A 19003-nucleotide genomic window follows, 5' to 3' on the forward strand; every position below is an offset into this window, starting at 1 on the left:
AGCAAATAAATAAAAAAAATTCATTTAAAAAATGTTCAACAATATTTTTTTCCTAACTTGACTACATTATTACTGAAAATAATCATATTTTGTGGAAAAATAAGGCCAGCCGCAGGTACACACATGTAGTAAAAAATTTAAAAGTTTTAAAATTTGAGTTTGAATTGTGGTGGTCGAAGATTTTTTTCCACTGTTTTTTTTATTTGACGTTTATCACCGTAATGATTAATAAGCATATTTACAAATTTTGTACTTTGTTCTGAACGTAATGGAATATTTAAATCTGTTGACCATCGAATTATCGCTGCACAGTGATAAAAGTCACGTTTCAAATCTAAAATAAATGTTTAAAAATTATTTATTATAAATTAGAAAAAAAAAATAGTGTCTAGTCACGATAATACGTTTTTATTGTCCTCGTTTTAAAAATAATTTTAAATTTGTATACGTTTGTAACAAATATTTCCTTAAAATGGTTTGATAAAATGCTCGTAGTTTAATAAGCTTATAAATCGATAAATTTTTAAAAAACTCAATGACCTCTACATTAAACATTTTCGGTTATTTTACAAGTGGTCATATTTATAAAATACGTCATGTAAGCAAGAAGCGTGAACGTGAGAGGGGGAGGAGTGAAGATTAGATGGAGTTTTTGTTATCATAACAGAATTTCTTTTTAAATTTTAAATTATTTAAAAGGGGTCGTCAAGCAATTATGAAACGGTATTTGCATGAAGTTGTTCAAAAAGTCGAAATATTTCTTGGCGAATTTTATGAATTCTCATATGAAGTCAAAGATCATTTTTGATCTTTGGATGATATTTCCGCATATTCACGTTTTAACCAATTCAAACCAATTTTGTTGAAAGACATATATTTTCCGGAATTGTATTAACAACGAGAACTACTTAAAAGAGGCTGGAAAAATCATCGTAGAAACAGGTGAGCACATTTCATGCCAAATCGGAAGCGTAAGAAATTTCCTGCCGTTGAAAAATTTCTAATTTTTCTAAATTTTATGATCCCAGGGATCTAATTTAAAATTTATTTAACATCAAGAACAATAATATACTACCCAAAACCATATAGCCTGGATGGCTTGGAAAATAAAGGCAATATACGCGTATGACAATAGTTTAAAACGCGACTAAGCACTTCTAAACCAAAACTGAACTTACAATGATGATCAAATAATAGTCGTAAAGTTGAAATATAATGTTCAGTCATTTTATATTTTAAAAATAATTCAAATAATCGCTGTACGACATCACTTTTGTTTGTTTTTAACGCTACTGATACTATATGCTTATATTTTTCCGATAAATATTTACGTAATTTTGGATTATCTTCTATCATTTGTAATGCAGATGTTTGATCACTAAACCATTCACTTAAAATGCATGTTTGCCATAGACATTCAAGTGGTGCGTATTCATTATAATTTGTTGCTAAATCTTCGGTAAACTCTCTGATTTGAACTGAAAAAACATATTTTATGATAAAAATATCTGTGAAATAATATGGACCGGGCGATTTCATTTAAAAAAATGGAATAGTAAAATGCAGTCAGCATTTTCCATAGGACTCTCAAAAAAGTGTTACATAATTCTTAATGTGGAATGCGAAATTCTATGCATTCTATTGGGATCTGACAAAAGGCGGCATGACACCTGGTTGTCAAAGTAGAAACTAATTTCAAGTTACAGCTTTTAGTGTTGAGCATTGCAAAGTTTGGAGTTGATTACTTTTTGCAAGTTATAATTACAACAATAATAAATAATTGATAAAAAAATTATATTATGGCGTTTGAGAAGTATTTTCTTCAATTTAAAAGCACGAAAAAAGTAAAGTGTTGTGTGAAATTGCCAAAGTCGTTCCAATACGAATACAGATCTGATTTTTCATAATTTGCCTCAAGCAGGCAAATATTACACGAAAGTTGAAAATAATGTTGGTAATTTTGAGAAAATTGATGTCTTAAAATAATGGCAGAAAACACTGCAATTAAAAATTTCTTTCCAAGCCAAAAAGTGTGCTCACTTCATTTAATATTATTGAGCTAAAAAGATTACTGTGTTTTGGCATCAAGAATACTTGAAGAGATATTTATTTATCTATATCGATTTGATGAGACTTTTCTTTTAAATTAGTTGTTTATTAGTATGAAGTTAAACTGAGCACATCCTCCTCACTTTCGATTTGATTTTTTCCACATTTAATCACTAGACCTGCTTTCAATAGTATTTCACCTTCAGTAAAATTACGATTACTCGGTTTTGTTTGCCCCTAACAACAAATTTCATTAATATTAATCATTTTTATTGCTATGTTATTTTTATAATTTGTCACTTTATGTCAGCCATGTTTCTTTAGCCCCGCCCATATGTCAGATCCCAATAAGACATGGGACTAAAAACAGTCCATTTTTTAATTCCTTGCGCTAGGTAACCCCAAAGAACACATAAAAATATTTCTTATCCTTAATTAAGAAGTAACTTTATTTTGAATAATTCAAAAAGGCTGACTATATTCTATAGTTAATTGTTCAATGAATTTTACTTATTCACATGAATTTAAAAAAAAAACAATTTTATTACTTACCTAAAATAGCTTCTGTTCGTGATTCAGTTGTCCTTCCAATTAAAAATCGTAATAATAAACATAAATTACGACGTAGATAAAAGTTACATATATATAAATCTTTAAAGATTTCTATGGAACTCTGTACATTTCCTTGAATCCATAATGCTTCAGCTTCATATTGCTGACATTGTGTAATATTCGAATCATTAACTATCTTTACTTTTTTCCCTAAATCTATTAATCTTAAAACATTAGCTTTGTCACCATAATGGCCGCAAATTGATAATAAACTTAATAATACTTTAAAATCTAATACTTTTTCATTTACAATGCAATAGTTTATTAACGTTTTAATTGCACCAAAATTCTCTGTTGCAATATACTTTCGTAAAAAATTATTAAAGTCATGATTACTTATTACTGATAATTCATTAATGTCTATATGATTATTATCATTCTTTTTTAAAAGTGTAAACAATTTACTTTTCGACATATTAATTGCATCCCATTTTTCTGATTTTCGTTGTATTAATTTTTCGGTAAATTCATCGACAACATCTACTGATGATTCGTAATCGTTTTCATCACTTTTATGCACAAAATAGCGTATAGGATGAATATTTTCTAATGTTTTATAAATTATTGGTACCATTAATTTGTAGTTTTCGATTAAACTAAAATACGATCGTATGTATAACGCCATTCAGATATTAAATACGTATATAAATAACTTTCAAATTCACATTCCACATTTATGTACGTTTATATTTACACAATAAAAATTACTTAAATAAATTATTTATTTACTGAAATGATTTTGACATTTCGCAATAATTGAAATTGAAATACTTCACTTCACATGTGTCAATGTCATAATGCATGAGATATTATAATAAAGGTTTCTGCATGTTTTTGTGGCTAATAGTCCATTCCTACTTTCATAGATGGAGGCACTAGTATTACTTTCTTGTAGATCGTGGTAATCGTTCACGATTTACAGATTCATTGTAGATCATGGTCATGGACGTAGATTTCTTGTAGATCGTATACTTTCGATGAGGCTATTCGTACACAAGCGGATCTCTATCGTGAATAGAATAAATTCCTCAATAGTCCACACACTCAAACCAATCAACTCGTAATGATAATAACCAGCTTTTCCGATAATTTAACTTAAAATGTATTCACGCTAGAGACCCGATTGTTAACGAATAGTCTAGTTTTATCGGTATAATTTAGTCAAATACCCTGTATGGCAAAAAGTGTTTATATAAAAAGTTTGGGAGTAAAATGTCGATTAGCTTTTTCGGTCATCTTTTGGGAGGTACATAATTTCGATGAAGTTACAACGTAAAAATTAGAACACGATATTGTAATATTATTATATTTTGCATCGAATAATAACATGACGAAAGCGAAGAAAGATAATTTCCAGATATGTATAAAATAAATTATTGCAAATGTAGGTATCATTAAAGCTTAAGGAATGGCCCATTCCGAATGAGATATTGACATATAAGTATTTTGATTATTTTAATTTCAATAATAAAACCATGCTTCATGCTTTTTGCTTATTGGACGGATAACAAGTTATTTAAAAAAGAAGAATATAAACCGCTCTGCTTGAATTTTGGTATGGTTACGTAAACGTTATTCAAAATTGGCAAAATTTTAAGTTATTAATGCCAATTCCACACGGGGTGATCAGTGAATATTATTTAGATTTGTCCCTACTCCAAATGGGTGTGATTTTTTATCAATAGAAAGGAAAAGGTCTTCCAAATTGACGGCACAAATTTTGAAAATAAATTTCTAATATTATCAAATGGTGAAATAATTATATAATAAAATTTTATTAATTACATTTTATATAATGATAATAAAATAGATAGTTTAGTTGAAAATACAGGATGTCTTTGTACGATTTGTGGAGCATTCTATCCGGAAAAGTACAGTATACGATAATGGAAATAAGAGAATTTTAGTACACTCATAATTTGGATTTAGGAAATTGTTTACTGCAAAAAGGTAGCCTGGGTGAGATTCAATTAGTTCGATGATTTACTCGAAATTTTTTGCCAGACTTCATTCTAAGTAATTCGACACAAAAATTGAACCGCGATGGTTTTAGATATCTTTATGGTTCAAATTATGCCGGTTTTCCACTGGCGTGTTTTGCGACAGTTTGAGAATAAAAATAATATTATGAGTTTTTATACTGTCGCAAAACACTCTTAAGTTATTATTTGAGTTTTTTGTTTGTCCGTTGAATGGAAAACCAGCATAACAATAGTTTTTTTCTGTGTTGGAATTGCTTACAGCTAAGTTCTGTTTCAACTTTACCTACGACTGCATAACATTCAGTCGGATCAATTTTGAACTAAGATAAGCTTAGCTTATTTTGAATTGAATTTTAACTCTTAACTGCTGAACAGAACCCTTAGAGAGCCATCCTGTAGATGCGTACAATGATGTAAAACATAACACTGGACGCTTGTTAATTAAAATTCCAGAACGGGATTTCTTTTCCGGTTGTACATCTTTATACAAGTAAGGTATGTATGTATATGATATATCAAACTTTATTTTTTTTATAATATTCATCTAAACAAGAATAAAAATGAAGCATACGAGATTACAGTAGAAGGTTGTTGTATGCGCCCTGCAATTAGTAAGTATATTCAACCAGAGCAATAAATTTCAATTGTACAGCATGGTTCAGGGGTTTAGTTATGTTCAAAATTCTTTGATCTGTTTAAAAGTAAGTATATTCAACTAGAACAGTAAATTTCAATTTTACAGCATGGTTCATGAGTTAATGTTCAAAATTTCCTTGACGTGTTCCATGAAAGTCGAAAGTCATTAAAAGGACGTCACAGTTATTGTTAGGCTATTCTGAACTTATTTTAAACAGACCAAGCTTGCATGATCAAAACTCGGTCATCCAGGTACTGAGTATTTAATTCGTCTTCTGTGTAAATTTCAAGTCGATTCTCTGCACGGTTTACGAGAAATTATATGTTAAAAACAGTTCTTTTTACATGGTGGTATATGGAGAAGTCGTAATAAATGTTGGTTTAGTTGGTTAGTCAATAAGTGCTTTTAAAAATGTTACCATTTATACAAAACTTCAATCAATATTCCTCAAGTTTTAAATTTCATAATCATACCAAAATTAAGAACTTTTTCCATTTTTCTAAATATAAATATTTATAGTTTGAACCAATGATAATATCAGATAATTTCGATATACATAGTATTTAATGCAAGAATTGCCACAAGGAGCGGCATTTCTTGTGACTTTGTAATAAGTAATCATTACATTTGAATAATTTTTTGAACACTCTGTATTAAGTTACACTTTTACAATATTAGTGAATTAAAATCTGATATTTAAAATAAAAAATGTATCCACCCAAAATATGATTATAAAAAATAAAATGTAAAACACTATTAAATGTACGTTGCGTTGTGTGGCTACAATAATCGATACGTTTTTTTAAAAATATAAATCAAAAGTAAGAATATCTCATTAATATTTTTGTTAAAGATAAATGTTTTAAAACTGTATGATGATATATGAAATTAATAATTTCGTTTTTAAAATTACCGCCATGCTATAAAAATTTGTGTATTTGGTATACGCAAAAAATAATTTTGCAAAAGTTTCTACACGAATTAATACCTCGTAGGGCCGTATCTATAAAAAGTCTTATAAAAAGGTAATTTACAAAATTGATGGGATTTTTTTTAATAGCGTTTTCAAAATTTACCACTTTTCCAGTCCACCCTGTATAATACTGAAAAACTACTAGTAAAGAAATATTGAGAACCAGAAGTCTTTTCAGTAGTAGTTTTCCAAGTTCATTAATTCTAACCGTTTTGACAAAAATTGAAAAAAATGCTTTGTCTTTGCGAAAACTCAATTTGCTTGAATTTAATGAGTTACTTCGCGTTATATTACGGCTGCTTAATAACTCCATGGCTCTCCGGGGAATCCCTAGTTTTAGAAGATTAGCTAAATTGTCTTCCATTTTTATGCGGTCCTGTCTTGTACTACCGAAAAATGATAAAAATGAAAACTTTTCTCCACGAGGAATGTATGACATTGCCGTCATATTTCTGGGAAAATGTGAAGGGTAATAAAACTTATGTCCTTCAATTGTCACATGCCACATGTGAATAATCCAGCCATGTAGGTCAACTTTATTTCTTAATTTATTCACCAAAAAAGTAACACATTACTTACAAATCATTACAATCAATATTTACATTTGTTTTTTTAATAATTTATGCAAAATAATTTTGTATAGTTTTATACTGTGGTAGTATAAAGAACCGATTATTGGAACTGCGAATTAGAATAAAAATAGCTTGCGTTTTTAGATCCTAAATCGATCGGCTGAACGAATCTGTTATATCCTCTACCAAATATAGTAAGATATTACTAATAAATAGGTAATTGTGTTGAAAAATATAGTTTTTAATTTGTTTTTATACGAGAGCTTCGTGCTCAAATAGGGATCAATTTTGTTTTTTTTAAGTTGAACTACTTTTTTTTTTTGGTAGTAAATTGTTGCTTCATGCCCTTAAAAAACAAACTTTTGTTTGAAAATTTTTCTCCAAGATCTAAAGTTTTAGCACTTATTCAGGTGTTTTCAAAATAAGTATGATTTTTTCACATTCTTTTATCCACAAATTGTTTTTCCTATACTATTCGTACAGTTTTTAGCTTAAAAAAACCGTAAAATCAGGCATCGAAAATTGAGTTCTAAGAAATTAAAGTAGCTTTTTGAAGCAAAGAAAAGAAAAAATTGAAGCTCCGTTTAAAGAAACAAAGTTGACCTCTGTTTAACAATGAAGACGTCTCGTATATAAAAACTAAATACTGCATTTTCATTTCCTCTAAAAATGAGCTGATAAATGTTTTCGCTTTCGTTTATGATTTTCCAATCCCTTTTTGAAATATAAGTGTGGAAATAGTTTGAAAAATCACACTTTATATTAATAATTTAATAGAATAAACTAATATAATAAAAATTTAATTTTGTGGAACAAAAGTGATCAAGCATAGAATCCGTTCTCTAATCATTATCATTAATATTGTCATTAAGTCAATAATATTGATTCAAAATTTGTCTCGTACATGATTAGCATTGTAGTTAGTAAGTTTTAAAAAAAATATATTTATGCAATTTTATTATCTCATAACTAAAAAAAAATATAATTTGGGTCCAGAATATCAGATAAATAAAATTTTATGTGTTTCTCAACTTTTAAACATTATTAATTAATAATCGTAAAAAGTGCAAGGCTAAGTTAGATCAGAGATAAAATAGTACTGAGCAAACAATAAATTAGAATAATAATTTTGCAGTAGCAATTGAACATATCTGTATATGATTTTACTCGAGAAGATATAGAAGATTTATTTGTGATTTCGTAGCTCATATCTCTTTATAGCTTTGAATGATTCTAGTTTGTTTTTATAAATATCCTTCGAAAAATAATTTTCGACAGTGTTAACTTAATGTTGCTACTTCGGTGTCAATTTCCAGTTACCTTCTCCCTATTTTTACGAGGAAAATGTTTGAATATTGCGGTTTTCGAGGATTTTCGCACCTCTAAAGCTCCCTAAAACGGAGTTAGACGTTTGAAAATTTATTTAAAAATTGAGTTATCGTTAAAGAAGTTTCTTTTGGAAGTTTCGACACCTCGGTCCTCTGTTCAACTATTTTGTGTAAATATTTCATTTGCCCAAAAATACGAAAGTTTGTTTTTATAAGTATCCTTCGAAAAATATGTTTCAACAGTGTTAAATTAATAACTTAATGTTGCTACTTCGGTATCAGTTTCCAGTTCTCCTCTCCCTATTTTAAAGAGGAAAATGTTTGAATAATGCGGTTTACGAGTTAATGTTAAAGAAGTGTCTTTTGGAAATTTCGATGGGTCCTCCGTCCAACTTTTTTGTGTAAATATTTCATTTTCCCAAAAATACGAAAAAAACAAAAATCTCATTTTAATAGGAAAAATTAAATAAGAAGAAGTATGTAATGAGGGGGGGAAATGATCTTAGTGATGGAGTAGTTCTGCTCACGAGCTTTTTATTTCATAATATCAAGATTATTGTGCAAAGCACTATGAAGGCAAAGCAGCTAGAACGATACCTCGTATTCATTATACGGCATTATGAACACATATGAACGCTTAATCGAATGTTATATAAAACAAAAAATATTTTTTATATTCTTATAGGTTCTGTCAAACATTAATCAAATGAAAAAAAAACGTAATAATATTCCCGTGAACGAATTCCTAGATCAATTTTAATTTAAAGACATATTGTCATTACTTTTATGATATCATAAATAATTAAATATTGTTATAATAAAGAATTTACGAAAACAAGGGCGTAGTGGATAACTATGCATACAAGAGAAAATGGAATTTCGTTTCTAGAATGGAAGGATAGGAATGCGAAAATAATACTCAAATCTTCTAAAAGAACTACCTTGTTACTTTCACAATCAAATTCACATACCCGCTACATTTAGACTATTGTAAGATAAACAAGCAATTTTGTCTATGAAACATGCAGATTTTTCCAATACATTGTAAGAACAACAAAAATTTATATGTCCTTGTCTTTAATGACCCGTTTTACACAATGAGTACTGTCGAATAGGGCTGGTATGAAATTAGTACAACAAAAATCAAAAGCACTATCTTAAAAGCCCACCTAAGAATTTGTATGAAGATAGCATTGCTTACACCGTCCTTTGAAACAAAAAAGCTAAAACTTTTGACAAAAAGAAAACCGACTTCAAAAGAAAAACTTTTCCAAAACAAATTAATATGCACTAAAAGGTAAAAAATTAACGATAATATTATGTAGTTGAAATTATTGTTATTTTTGGAGTCGGTGAATAATTACCCCTCGATGGATCCGCTCTTGTATAAATAAGTGTATAAGATGCAACGAATAAAATAATAAAAATTATAAATGAGTTGGATTCAAATCGAATTGTCGGTAGTCAAAGTGTTAATTTTAAGTTTGTGACATGCGTTATTCATCACCACAAATGCATTTTTTTTACTTCCATATATGGAATTATAGATCATGCTTTCAATTTTTACATTCCTAGAATTATTTATTTTTTAAATAAACAAAGAATGGAATATTTATATTAAATGGAAAAAATGCAAATCAATAAACAAAAACTAAGTAGGTATAATTTGGGATCATCAACACCAATACTTATGCCTTGGGAGATATATTATTGTAGTGTTTATCTCGGGAAAATTAGTTCATCATAAATCTCTTTTATCTCCTTCTTTAAAAGGTTGTTTAATATTATTTTCCTGCTTTGGATTTTCCCAGTTCTTTACTACAATCGAATGAATTGATAATTAACCTGATTTTTTATAGCCTATATTAACGAGATGGTCTTTATTTTTAAATTTTCTCATGAGAAAGAACAGTCACATTATACAAACAGTGGATTTCATTTAGATATGGTCAAAATTTTTATTGTAAAGATCAATTAGAGCTTGACAAAATTTTGACTGTCAGATTTGTAGAACTCATATATATGAACTAAAACAAATTTTTTGTTGTCTATACCATAAGTTCGTTTATACTACTAGAATGACGACAAAAAAACAAGTGAAGCTAGAGTGCAGGGTCTACCAAATAGGACAGGCGATTCCAACTGTTCCCATAGACTAAGCTGGCGGCAAAGGAAATCTTTACTGTAGAATGCAGAAGATGAAATAGTTTTTAAAATTCCACACACTACCATTGGAAGATTTTCATCATTGAATAAATGTAGTAAGTGGACGGTAAAAAATTTTAATCCCTATCCCTATATATATAGTAAATGTGAAAGTAAGGATGTTTGTTTGTTTGTTTGTTACGCTTTCACACAACAACTAATGAATGAATTTGAACGAAAATTAAGAGCTATAAGTGTCTCCAATTTTGCTCAAAATCATGTACACTTTGGATATATTATGGAATAAAAATATGGAAGTTACCAGAATAATTCAAATAAGTTCGTGCCTTAAATATATTATAGTGATGGTTAGAGCCAGAATACAGAGAAATTTTTTTATTTATTCATTAAATATAACATGATCTGATCGTATAGCTTGGCTGCGGAGAGTACTTCTAATGTTATAACATTACTACATTCACTTACACATAGTTTAAATAAGTGATATCGTTTTCATGGGATCTAAAATAGTTTAGTGATCAATCAAATATGAGGACATTTGCCTATAACATATAGATCCAATTAGTTATAGACACTATATATATATATATATTATGTATGTTTGAATATTATATACAGATAAAGAATGTAGAAATTTCTAAATACAGCGTGAATATTTAATATGGAAAGATCAGACATCAAGAATCTATGTATGTTACATTATTAAATAGGACATCTGGCGTTATGTCTCTACTCTTAAAATATCAGTTTGATGACATTCGGAACAGCCGTTTGATAATCGTAGGCTCTTTAATATTGGTTATTTAACAGGTAGAAGTGCTTAAAATTTGAATTCATTAAAGGTTTAAAAAATTTTAAATATATTTTAAGCCAGCGCTTCTATAATAAGGCCCAAGAAACATACAAATGCAATAAAATTGTTATTAATACGTTTTTTTACATGTTTGTAATAGGAACCATGACTGATGAACCAAATCAGTCCGTCTATCATCACGATAACTCAAAAACAAAAAAAGATAACAATTGAAATTTTTACAGCGTGCTCAGAACGTGAAAAGTGAAGTCGAATTCGTAAATGAGCAACATAGGTCATTGGATCTTGGGTACGTAGGGTATATCTTGTAAACCATTAGAGATAGAACAAAAGTTTAAATGTAAAAAATGTTCCTTATAAAAAAATAAACAACTTTTGTTTGAAACATTTTTTTGTTAACATCACTGTTTACCCACAAGGGCGCAAATTAGATGCAAATTTTATAGTATGTATAATATGGGAATATCAGTAATGAATATGGGCCTATCTAATACTGTCTATACATGGTATTTTAATAATTTACTCAGTCAATTGTTTGTTTTCACTTGTTTAATTTATTTTTAAGCGTTCAGCTACACGAGTATCAAAATGATACGTTATTACTTAATTAAATCGGTGCAGTAATAGGTATGTTTGCAAAATATCAAATTTTTCAGTAATCCGGGTAGATAGAACAATTCCACTATATTTAAAAATACATGGCTAATTAAATAAAAGCGATTTTAAAAATGGGATCCTTTATTTTTAGAAACATAGTAAACAAGACATTCTTTAACAAAATATCTATATAAACGTTTTATTAAGTTATAATTTAAATATAATTAAAAATTAAAATATCTTAAACATAAAATGTAATTTTTTACTCACAAAATATTACATGGTACTTGAACAACTCACACCTGATGTTATCAATAACTTATATGGATAACATGATGTTTTAATCAGTGCTATATTTAGATACATCTTTAAAAAAAGATTCCAACATAACTACTTAAGTTTTCAACATGCTTAAGTTTTTGTTTTAAATTGTTTCTTATTGAATGTTTGGGATAATTCGAATAAATGATGATATTGTTTTTAGGAAATCTCATTTTACAATCTATTTTTTCCAATTTGCATGAAATTATATAGCTTACATAATTAAATAAATTGTTTTTAAACATAATTTAGTTTACATTCCTCCCAGTAAATTACCTGAATAAAATTATTAGCCAGCTGAAAATTTGAATACAATTGCAACTTTTAGTATGTGGAATTCAATTCTTAAATCAATTAATGGGGTGGCAGTAGAAAGTTTGAAAAATGAGTTTTTGCAAATAACTTGCTAAATATTGGCTTTACGATTTTTAATGCCATTTAAATAAAAGTAGCTGATAAAATTTTCTAAAAAATTGTCTCTACCAAATTATTTGTAAAATCAACAACAATGATGCTCTTAATTATGATTCAGAAATTTTTAGTCCACACTTGCGTGTAGGTATTACCTAGGAGCTGCGTTAGCTAAACCAACTCCCTCAGATTTTCAAAATTTTTTATTTAAAAAACTAAGCGTGTAGAAAAAAAATCACAAAAGTACTTTTTTTCTTAAAACTGGTCAAAAAATACAAAAATATTTCTTACTTTAAAAAAATTCAAAATTTTGTACTTTGCGCACCTTTCCACCCCTTGCTTATCTGTCGATTTTTCTCATTAATGAATTTGACCCTGACCAAATACCAAAACCCTTCTTGATACCAAGTTTTATTCAAATCGGACTTAAATTGCCCTACCAGTTATGGTGGAATACCAATTTTCAGATATCTATTATGTCTTCCAGAAAGTTTCTGGAGAACCAAACATAATAGAAATATCAAATATAAATATTAATGATGGTCATTTTTTACATTGATTTGGTAGGATCGATGAACATTTGAAGAAATTTTTAGAAAATTTCATCATCACTACAAAATCAAGCAAATCGCTAAAAAGCTTTCCAATTCAATTTTACTACCAATAAGACTTTTTGTATTTACAAGGAGAATTAGTCATGTTGGTCCTAACGATGTTAAAAATGAATATTTCTGTTGAAAATCGAACAGTCGAGTTTTTCACGATTTCGATACCAGCTTTACTATGTGCAAGGAAGTAAAACTAAACAAAAAAGAAAGAAATAAAATTGTCTTAACAACTGATTAACTACACTGTTATAATTGTTTTACGATTTTCAAAAAATCTCTTTCAAAGATTTTCGATGTCATTTTGTTCAAGATCTAAGTACTATATCTATATTCAATGACTTTTTTTGCTCATGCTTAAAAACGAATTTTAGTCTCAGAAAATTTATTAATTTTTTTTGAGAAAGTTTATTTTTGTATATAATTTTTTATTGTAGAGGAAAACACCGTAATTGGCAATTTTTGTTTTCGCTAATCCTATGCAGAATTTTAATGGTGTTTTTTAATGTTCTATGAATTTACTTACGACCACAATTTATTAACTAAATTGAAAACCTTTTACAGAGCCGGTTTTAAAATGATTATTATCCAAATTTAAATAATATAATTAACACAAAAGTTTGTGACAAAATTATAATCCAACAAAAATTTAAATGACAAAATTGAACACCGCTAATGACATGTGAAATATTTTCAAAAAAATATAAAAAGTAATCCTGCATATTTCTAAAAACGATTTATACAAAGTAAATTGTTGTACCTTGGAAATAATGCAGTTAATACACTCTGTGCAGTTCATCTAGACTCTAGTGAACCTCTTTTCAGTATTTTTTTTTAGACAACCCTCTTTTTCAATTTTTAAGATCGATTCTTACTAGATCAATTCATTGCACTTGATATATAAGTGAATCGATTCTCGGTAAGCCGATTCAAGCTCGATCCAAGAATCAATTTGTTTGAAAGCCCATCCATAGTTACAATAGCTGTTCAACATTACAATTATTTAAAAAATGTAATGCTATGAAGTGTTGGTCTTAAAACGAGAGACAATATTTATTGTTATATATGTATAAAAGAATACTTTTAAATAAATAATGACCTAAAAACTAAAAAGTAAAGTAAAAAAGCGTGGGGGGCTAAATTTCAATTATTGAAATTATTTTATAGGCACAGATATTGGTAAAAGTAAAGTCATTATAAAATATCTTAAAAAGCACCTCACGCTTTTTGACGATAAAATGATGATTTTTGAATTTAAAGGAATTATTTTTTACCTTTTAGTTCAGGTAGTTACAAAAGCGTGTTTTCTTAGATTTATAAAACTATTATTTATTTTGTGTTTTTATTTTTAGACTATTGTTTATTTATCAAAAATCCGGTATAAATATGGTGGGAGCGCAAATAAATGTATATATTTTCAGATATGGAAATCATTAATCCTGAACATCCTGATCAGGATAATAAACTTATTAAAGTATTGTATTGTTATCGGTCCTTGATAAGTATGCCATATTTCGAGTTAATCCGGCGTTTTGACATACTAACATATTAACATACGTATGAAGCTAATAAAAGCGTGTTAAAAACATATGAATATAAATTATGATTCAAGGTACAGTAGTCTTCCATATAATTGAAAGACAAAAGATTTTATCGCTCCCATAACGTGTTGAAATAATAGCACCTGAAGATGATAATTATCTAACGAATACAAACGTATTGGAGAAACAGTCGAAAAGGATAAAAAAAACCATAATAACAGCCAAATTATAGTTATAACAGTGTCATACTTTCCTTAACAAGATATATATTTTGTATGAGAATCAATTAGTTGTTCAACAACCCCTATACCAAAAGTTATGGAATAGGTTTAAAAATATAGAAAATTAACCCCTTTGGATTTGTACCCCACACAGACACAAATAACACCCGGTTTATAAATATAATTGAAACAATTATTATTTGACCGGAATTTAATTATATAGTGTTTGGTGTTGTATTTGTACCGACCATACACGATTTTAAAAGGTGAAAACATTCTTTGAATTAAGCAGTTGAATAAATAAACCATCATATGGCTTATTAGAGACCGAAATCAGTGGCGTGCCTATCAATTTGGAATCATGTTCCTTATCGCATGATATTTGTTTGCTGGTTGGGAGTTAAAACTAAAAAGACTGCAATAGACACCAAAAACGACACCTATAGGTTTTCTCACAATACGTACGCATTCTATGATGCTGTTCTTTAGAGTGAACTAACTATTACGAATTGAATAGAGCGCCTTCAGGTACAGTAGGTGGGGATGATTAAAGGTACACAAGGGTGTGAACCATGATACATTATCAATCACCAATGCCCCTATTTAACAAGCTTTGTAAATGGCCACATTGTTTTTTAAAGATCGTAAAGTTATATATTTTTCGATTTCTTTATTTACTCTTTAAGGATTCTTTACTGGGTTCAAATCGGATAGATAGATATTTTGTTTTATGGATTTAATTTGTTACTACGCCATTGGTAAAGACTGTAATAAATAATTAAGAATATATATCAATAATTTGAATCAATAAATAAATTTATGTGAATCCATCAACCCTTTTTTTTGTTCATTTCATCGCCTATCGTCGTTCTTTGTGTGGGATTTATTTATAAGAATCCTTTACACTATAACAATTGATAAAAACTATCATTATATGAGTTATAACCTACCCTTTCAAACAGTATAATCATATTGAAGTCGGATTTTGGTATAAAATTATTATGTATATGTTTCTCAAATGTATGTTGTGCTCATATATCGTGCGTTAAAAGTTGATCCTTCATAATTAAATTTAATTCGAGAGAATTATTTTCAAAATATTAAAATTTGTCATATTATTGAGCCCAGAATCTAATTTAAGGACAAAGGGGATATAAATCCGTTGTAAGAATTCTTATATTAAATAAAATATTTTTATACCATATATTATATGTATGTAATATATATCAAGGTATACTAAGTTTAGTCCCAAGTTTGTATCACTTAAAAATCTTGATGCTACGAACAAAATTTTGCTATAGGTGTTCTTAAAATCACCTTAAGAGTCCATTTCCGGTTGTTTGTCTCCACGTCTGTCAACAAGATAACTCAAAACAATATATCAAGATAAAATTTTTACAGCGTGCTTAGGACGTAAAAAATGAAGTTCGTAAATGAGCAACATAGGGGAATTGAGTCTTGTAAACCGTTAGAGATAGAACAAAAGTTTAAATATAAAAAAATTCCTTATAAAAAAACAACTTTTGCTTGAAACATTTTTTCACCATTGTTTACTCGTGAGGGCCCAAATTAGGAAAAAACTTTCGTGTCCATTTTCTCCAAAACTATAAAAGATAGAAAGTTGAAAATCTTCGTTTTCTTCAAATAGTAGTTTTTTGAAATAATCTCAAAAAAAAAAAACTAAATTCTAGAAATACTTTCGAAAACCAAATAAATGGCGGCGATAGGCCGCCATAATTGCTTTTAAACTCTTCTAATTTATAAAGAAAATAATGCAAGCACTGATATTGATTTTCTATACATGGTATTTTAACAATTCTTTGTTTTCAATCACTTGTTCTTTTTCTTCAAATTTATAGCTTATGTCTCTTTCTAATAGAAAAAATAAGTTTTCTTTATTTAAGATGGAGTAAGATTTTTTTAAAAGAGTTTTTATAACACAATATTATAAATATTACATATATAGGGAACAAAAGTAAAGAATATTTGTCACTAAACACTATCTGAGACATTCTTTACTTGCTCCCGTGGTGTGTATACTATTTTTCTGATCGGCGTAGGCGAAAAGCGATTACTTCGTAGAACAGTTTAGGTACATAATTAAATTTTTAATATTTTGTAAAATGATTGCCAATTTGCATTATCCAAATTTAATGAATAGTCGTTACTTTCGAGAAAGTTCTCAGCATATTCGAAATGTGCACTATGGATGCTGTTATAGGGTGTAAAATATTAGTTTTTGGGTATACCTTTAGGATATAAGGATATTTTTTCAAAAAGAGTCAACTTTCAATGAAACTACTATATCAATGGCGTAATGAAACAAACAGGGTAGGGCGTGTATGTAATAAAAAACCATATGTATTATTATTATTAAGAATCCGTCACACATTATCAATAAATACATGATTGAGTGTTTCCTATTTCAACTGAAGAGATCACTTCAATATTTTTTTTTTTTGAAAAAATATTAATGACAATCAATATGTTAGTTGTTACTGGTGAGAGAATTATTATGATAGTTTTAAAAATTTATTGAGAACATCATATTACCTCTATGTGAATATACAGCGTGTTAACTTAAGTTGGCTTCACATGGAAAACTTTTTTAAAAATGTCTGCTTTTAAAAATATATTCATTCACATTCGACATCGAACGTACGGGGTGTCCACATTTTGAAAAAATTCTATGGAAATGTTAATGGCTGTTTAGTAAAAATGTAGACCATTAAGAACAGATAATAAGGCAAACGATTCATGAAATTACTCCCGAGATATGTAGAAGTGTAATTAAATAATTTTTTAAAAGAACAATTACATGTATGGAACACGAAAGTGGACACATTGAGGCAAAAACTAACTGAAGCCAACTGATTAGCAATGAATTGTTAACGATAGGAATAATTTTTACCTCAACGTATCCTCCTTCGCGTCTCATAAATGCAATCGTTCTTTTACAAAATTATTTAAATAGTCTCTATCATATATCGGGAATGATTTCTTGAATCGTTTTTCTTATTATCTGTCCTAAATGGTTTACATTTCTAAACGACCATTAACATGCCTATCCAACTTTTCCAATTTATGGCGCCCTATACATTTGATGTCAAAAGTGAATAGCTGAATGTAATTATTTTCGAAAGCAGAGATTTCTATAACAAATAACTTTTTTTTCGTAAACCTTATGATAAGAAAGTTTTCCATATAGAGTCAACTTAAGTAGACCCACTTTATAATAAAATGCCATTTTCTTATCGGTGGTCATTGAATATCTGATCATTGAATCGGTGGTCATTGCAGACGAAAAGTTATAGTGCACAAAGGCATTTTAATTTAAGCATGCATCTGAAACCATATATCATAGTAATGAAAAAATTGACTAACATTCATTTGTATGGTGTTTTCTTCCTTGACGACACTACATGACGAGACTGAAACATTTTTGTTGTGAAAATTTCGAAGATTGATGGCTAGTTTTTTTTTTTCACATATATGGTTTGCTCTGATTGACGAATTCGATGTAAAATCGAAAAAAATTATAATCTTTGAAACTGTCTTTATTGGAAAATTTTTTAGTAATAGTCAAAATTTAGAAAAAAGTTTCAAAAATGTTTGTTAGTTCTCAATTTTTTGTTGCTTGATTGTTAAATTGAAAATTTTCGACAGAAAATATACCCGGAATTATAACTTATTACGGAATTATAATTATTAATTTAAATTGCAGTTTATATATGGAGGTACAAATAATATTACTGTGTGATATTAAAATATGTTTATATTAAACAATAGATTTGAAATTCTTTATAATAATGGATTTTTTTCTTATAAATTTATTATTTTTTATCAGTCAGTATTTTAATGTTTTCTGATTGAACATTGTCATAATGAAGTATAATAGTCATTCCAATAATTTCAAATAATTTACCAGCAATGAAGTTGCAAAAACACGGTTTTATGTATTAATTTAATGATTCCATATTTTGCTGATATTGATTTATTTTTGAATTGCGTCATGATTTCTGTGATTTTAATGAAATTCACATTGAATTTGGTACGTTTCTATAAGCGTTGCTGTAAAAAGTCTTGAAATAGAAAAATGCAAAAATCTTGAGCGTTTTATAGTGAAACTATTCTACACTATACCGATCTTACAGAAACAACGCAAAATGCTCCT

At 28.2% G+C, this 19003-nt stretch overlaps 1 protein-coding gene across 1 annotated transcript; it reads right to left on the reverse strand.

Annotated features, from left to right (window-relative positions):
• Positions 1-109: 109 nt before the first annotated feature.
• On the reverse strand, positions 110-3325 carry LOC123298470. The gene is made up of 3 exons (XM_044880475.1): positions 2602-3325; positions 1179-1478; positions 110-334 (listed from the first exon to the last, which is right to left on the reverse strand). Exons 1-3 carry the CDS (start codon positions 3284-3286, stop codon positions 147-149), a joined length of 1173 nt encoding a protein of 390 aa, XP_044736410.1. The 5' UTR covers positions 3287-3325; the 3' UTR covers positions 110-146.
• Positions 3326-19003: the final 15678 nt, after the last annotated feature.

The sequence above is a fragment of the Chrysoperla carnea genome, chromosome 4, assembly GCF_905475395.1.
Source record: "Chrysoperla carnea chromosome 4, inChrCarn1.1, whole genome shotgun sequence".
NCBI lineage: Eukaryota > Metazoa > Arthropoda > Insecta > Neuroptera > Chrysopidae > Chrysoperla > Chrysoperla carnea.

Excerpts from the sequence above, each read along its gene's own strand:
- LOC123298470 (XM_044880475.1), bottom strand. The coding sequence starts at position 3,286 with ATGGCGTTATACATACGATCGTATTTTAGTTTAATCGAAAACTACAAA. Across the intron at positions 1,479-2,601 it reads ACGAACAGAAGCTATTTTAG|TTCAAATCAGAGAGTTTACC; the intron begins GTAAGTAATAAA and ends ATGTTTTTTCAG. Across the intron at positions 335-1,178 it reads ACTATTATTTGATCATCATT|ATTTGAAACGTGACTTTTAT; the intron begins GTAAGTTCAGTT and ends CATTTATTTTAG.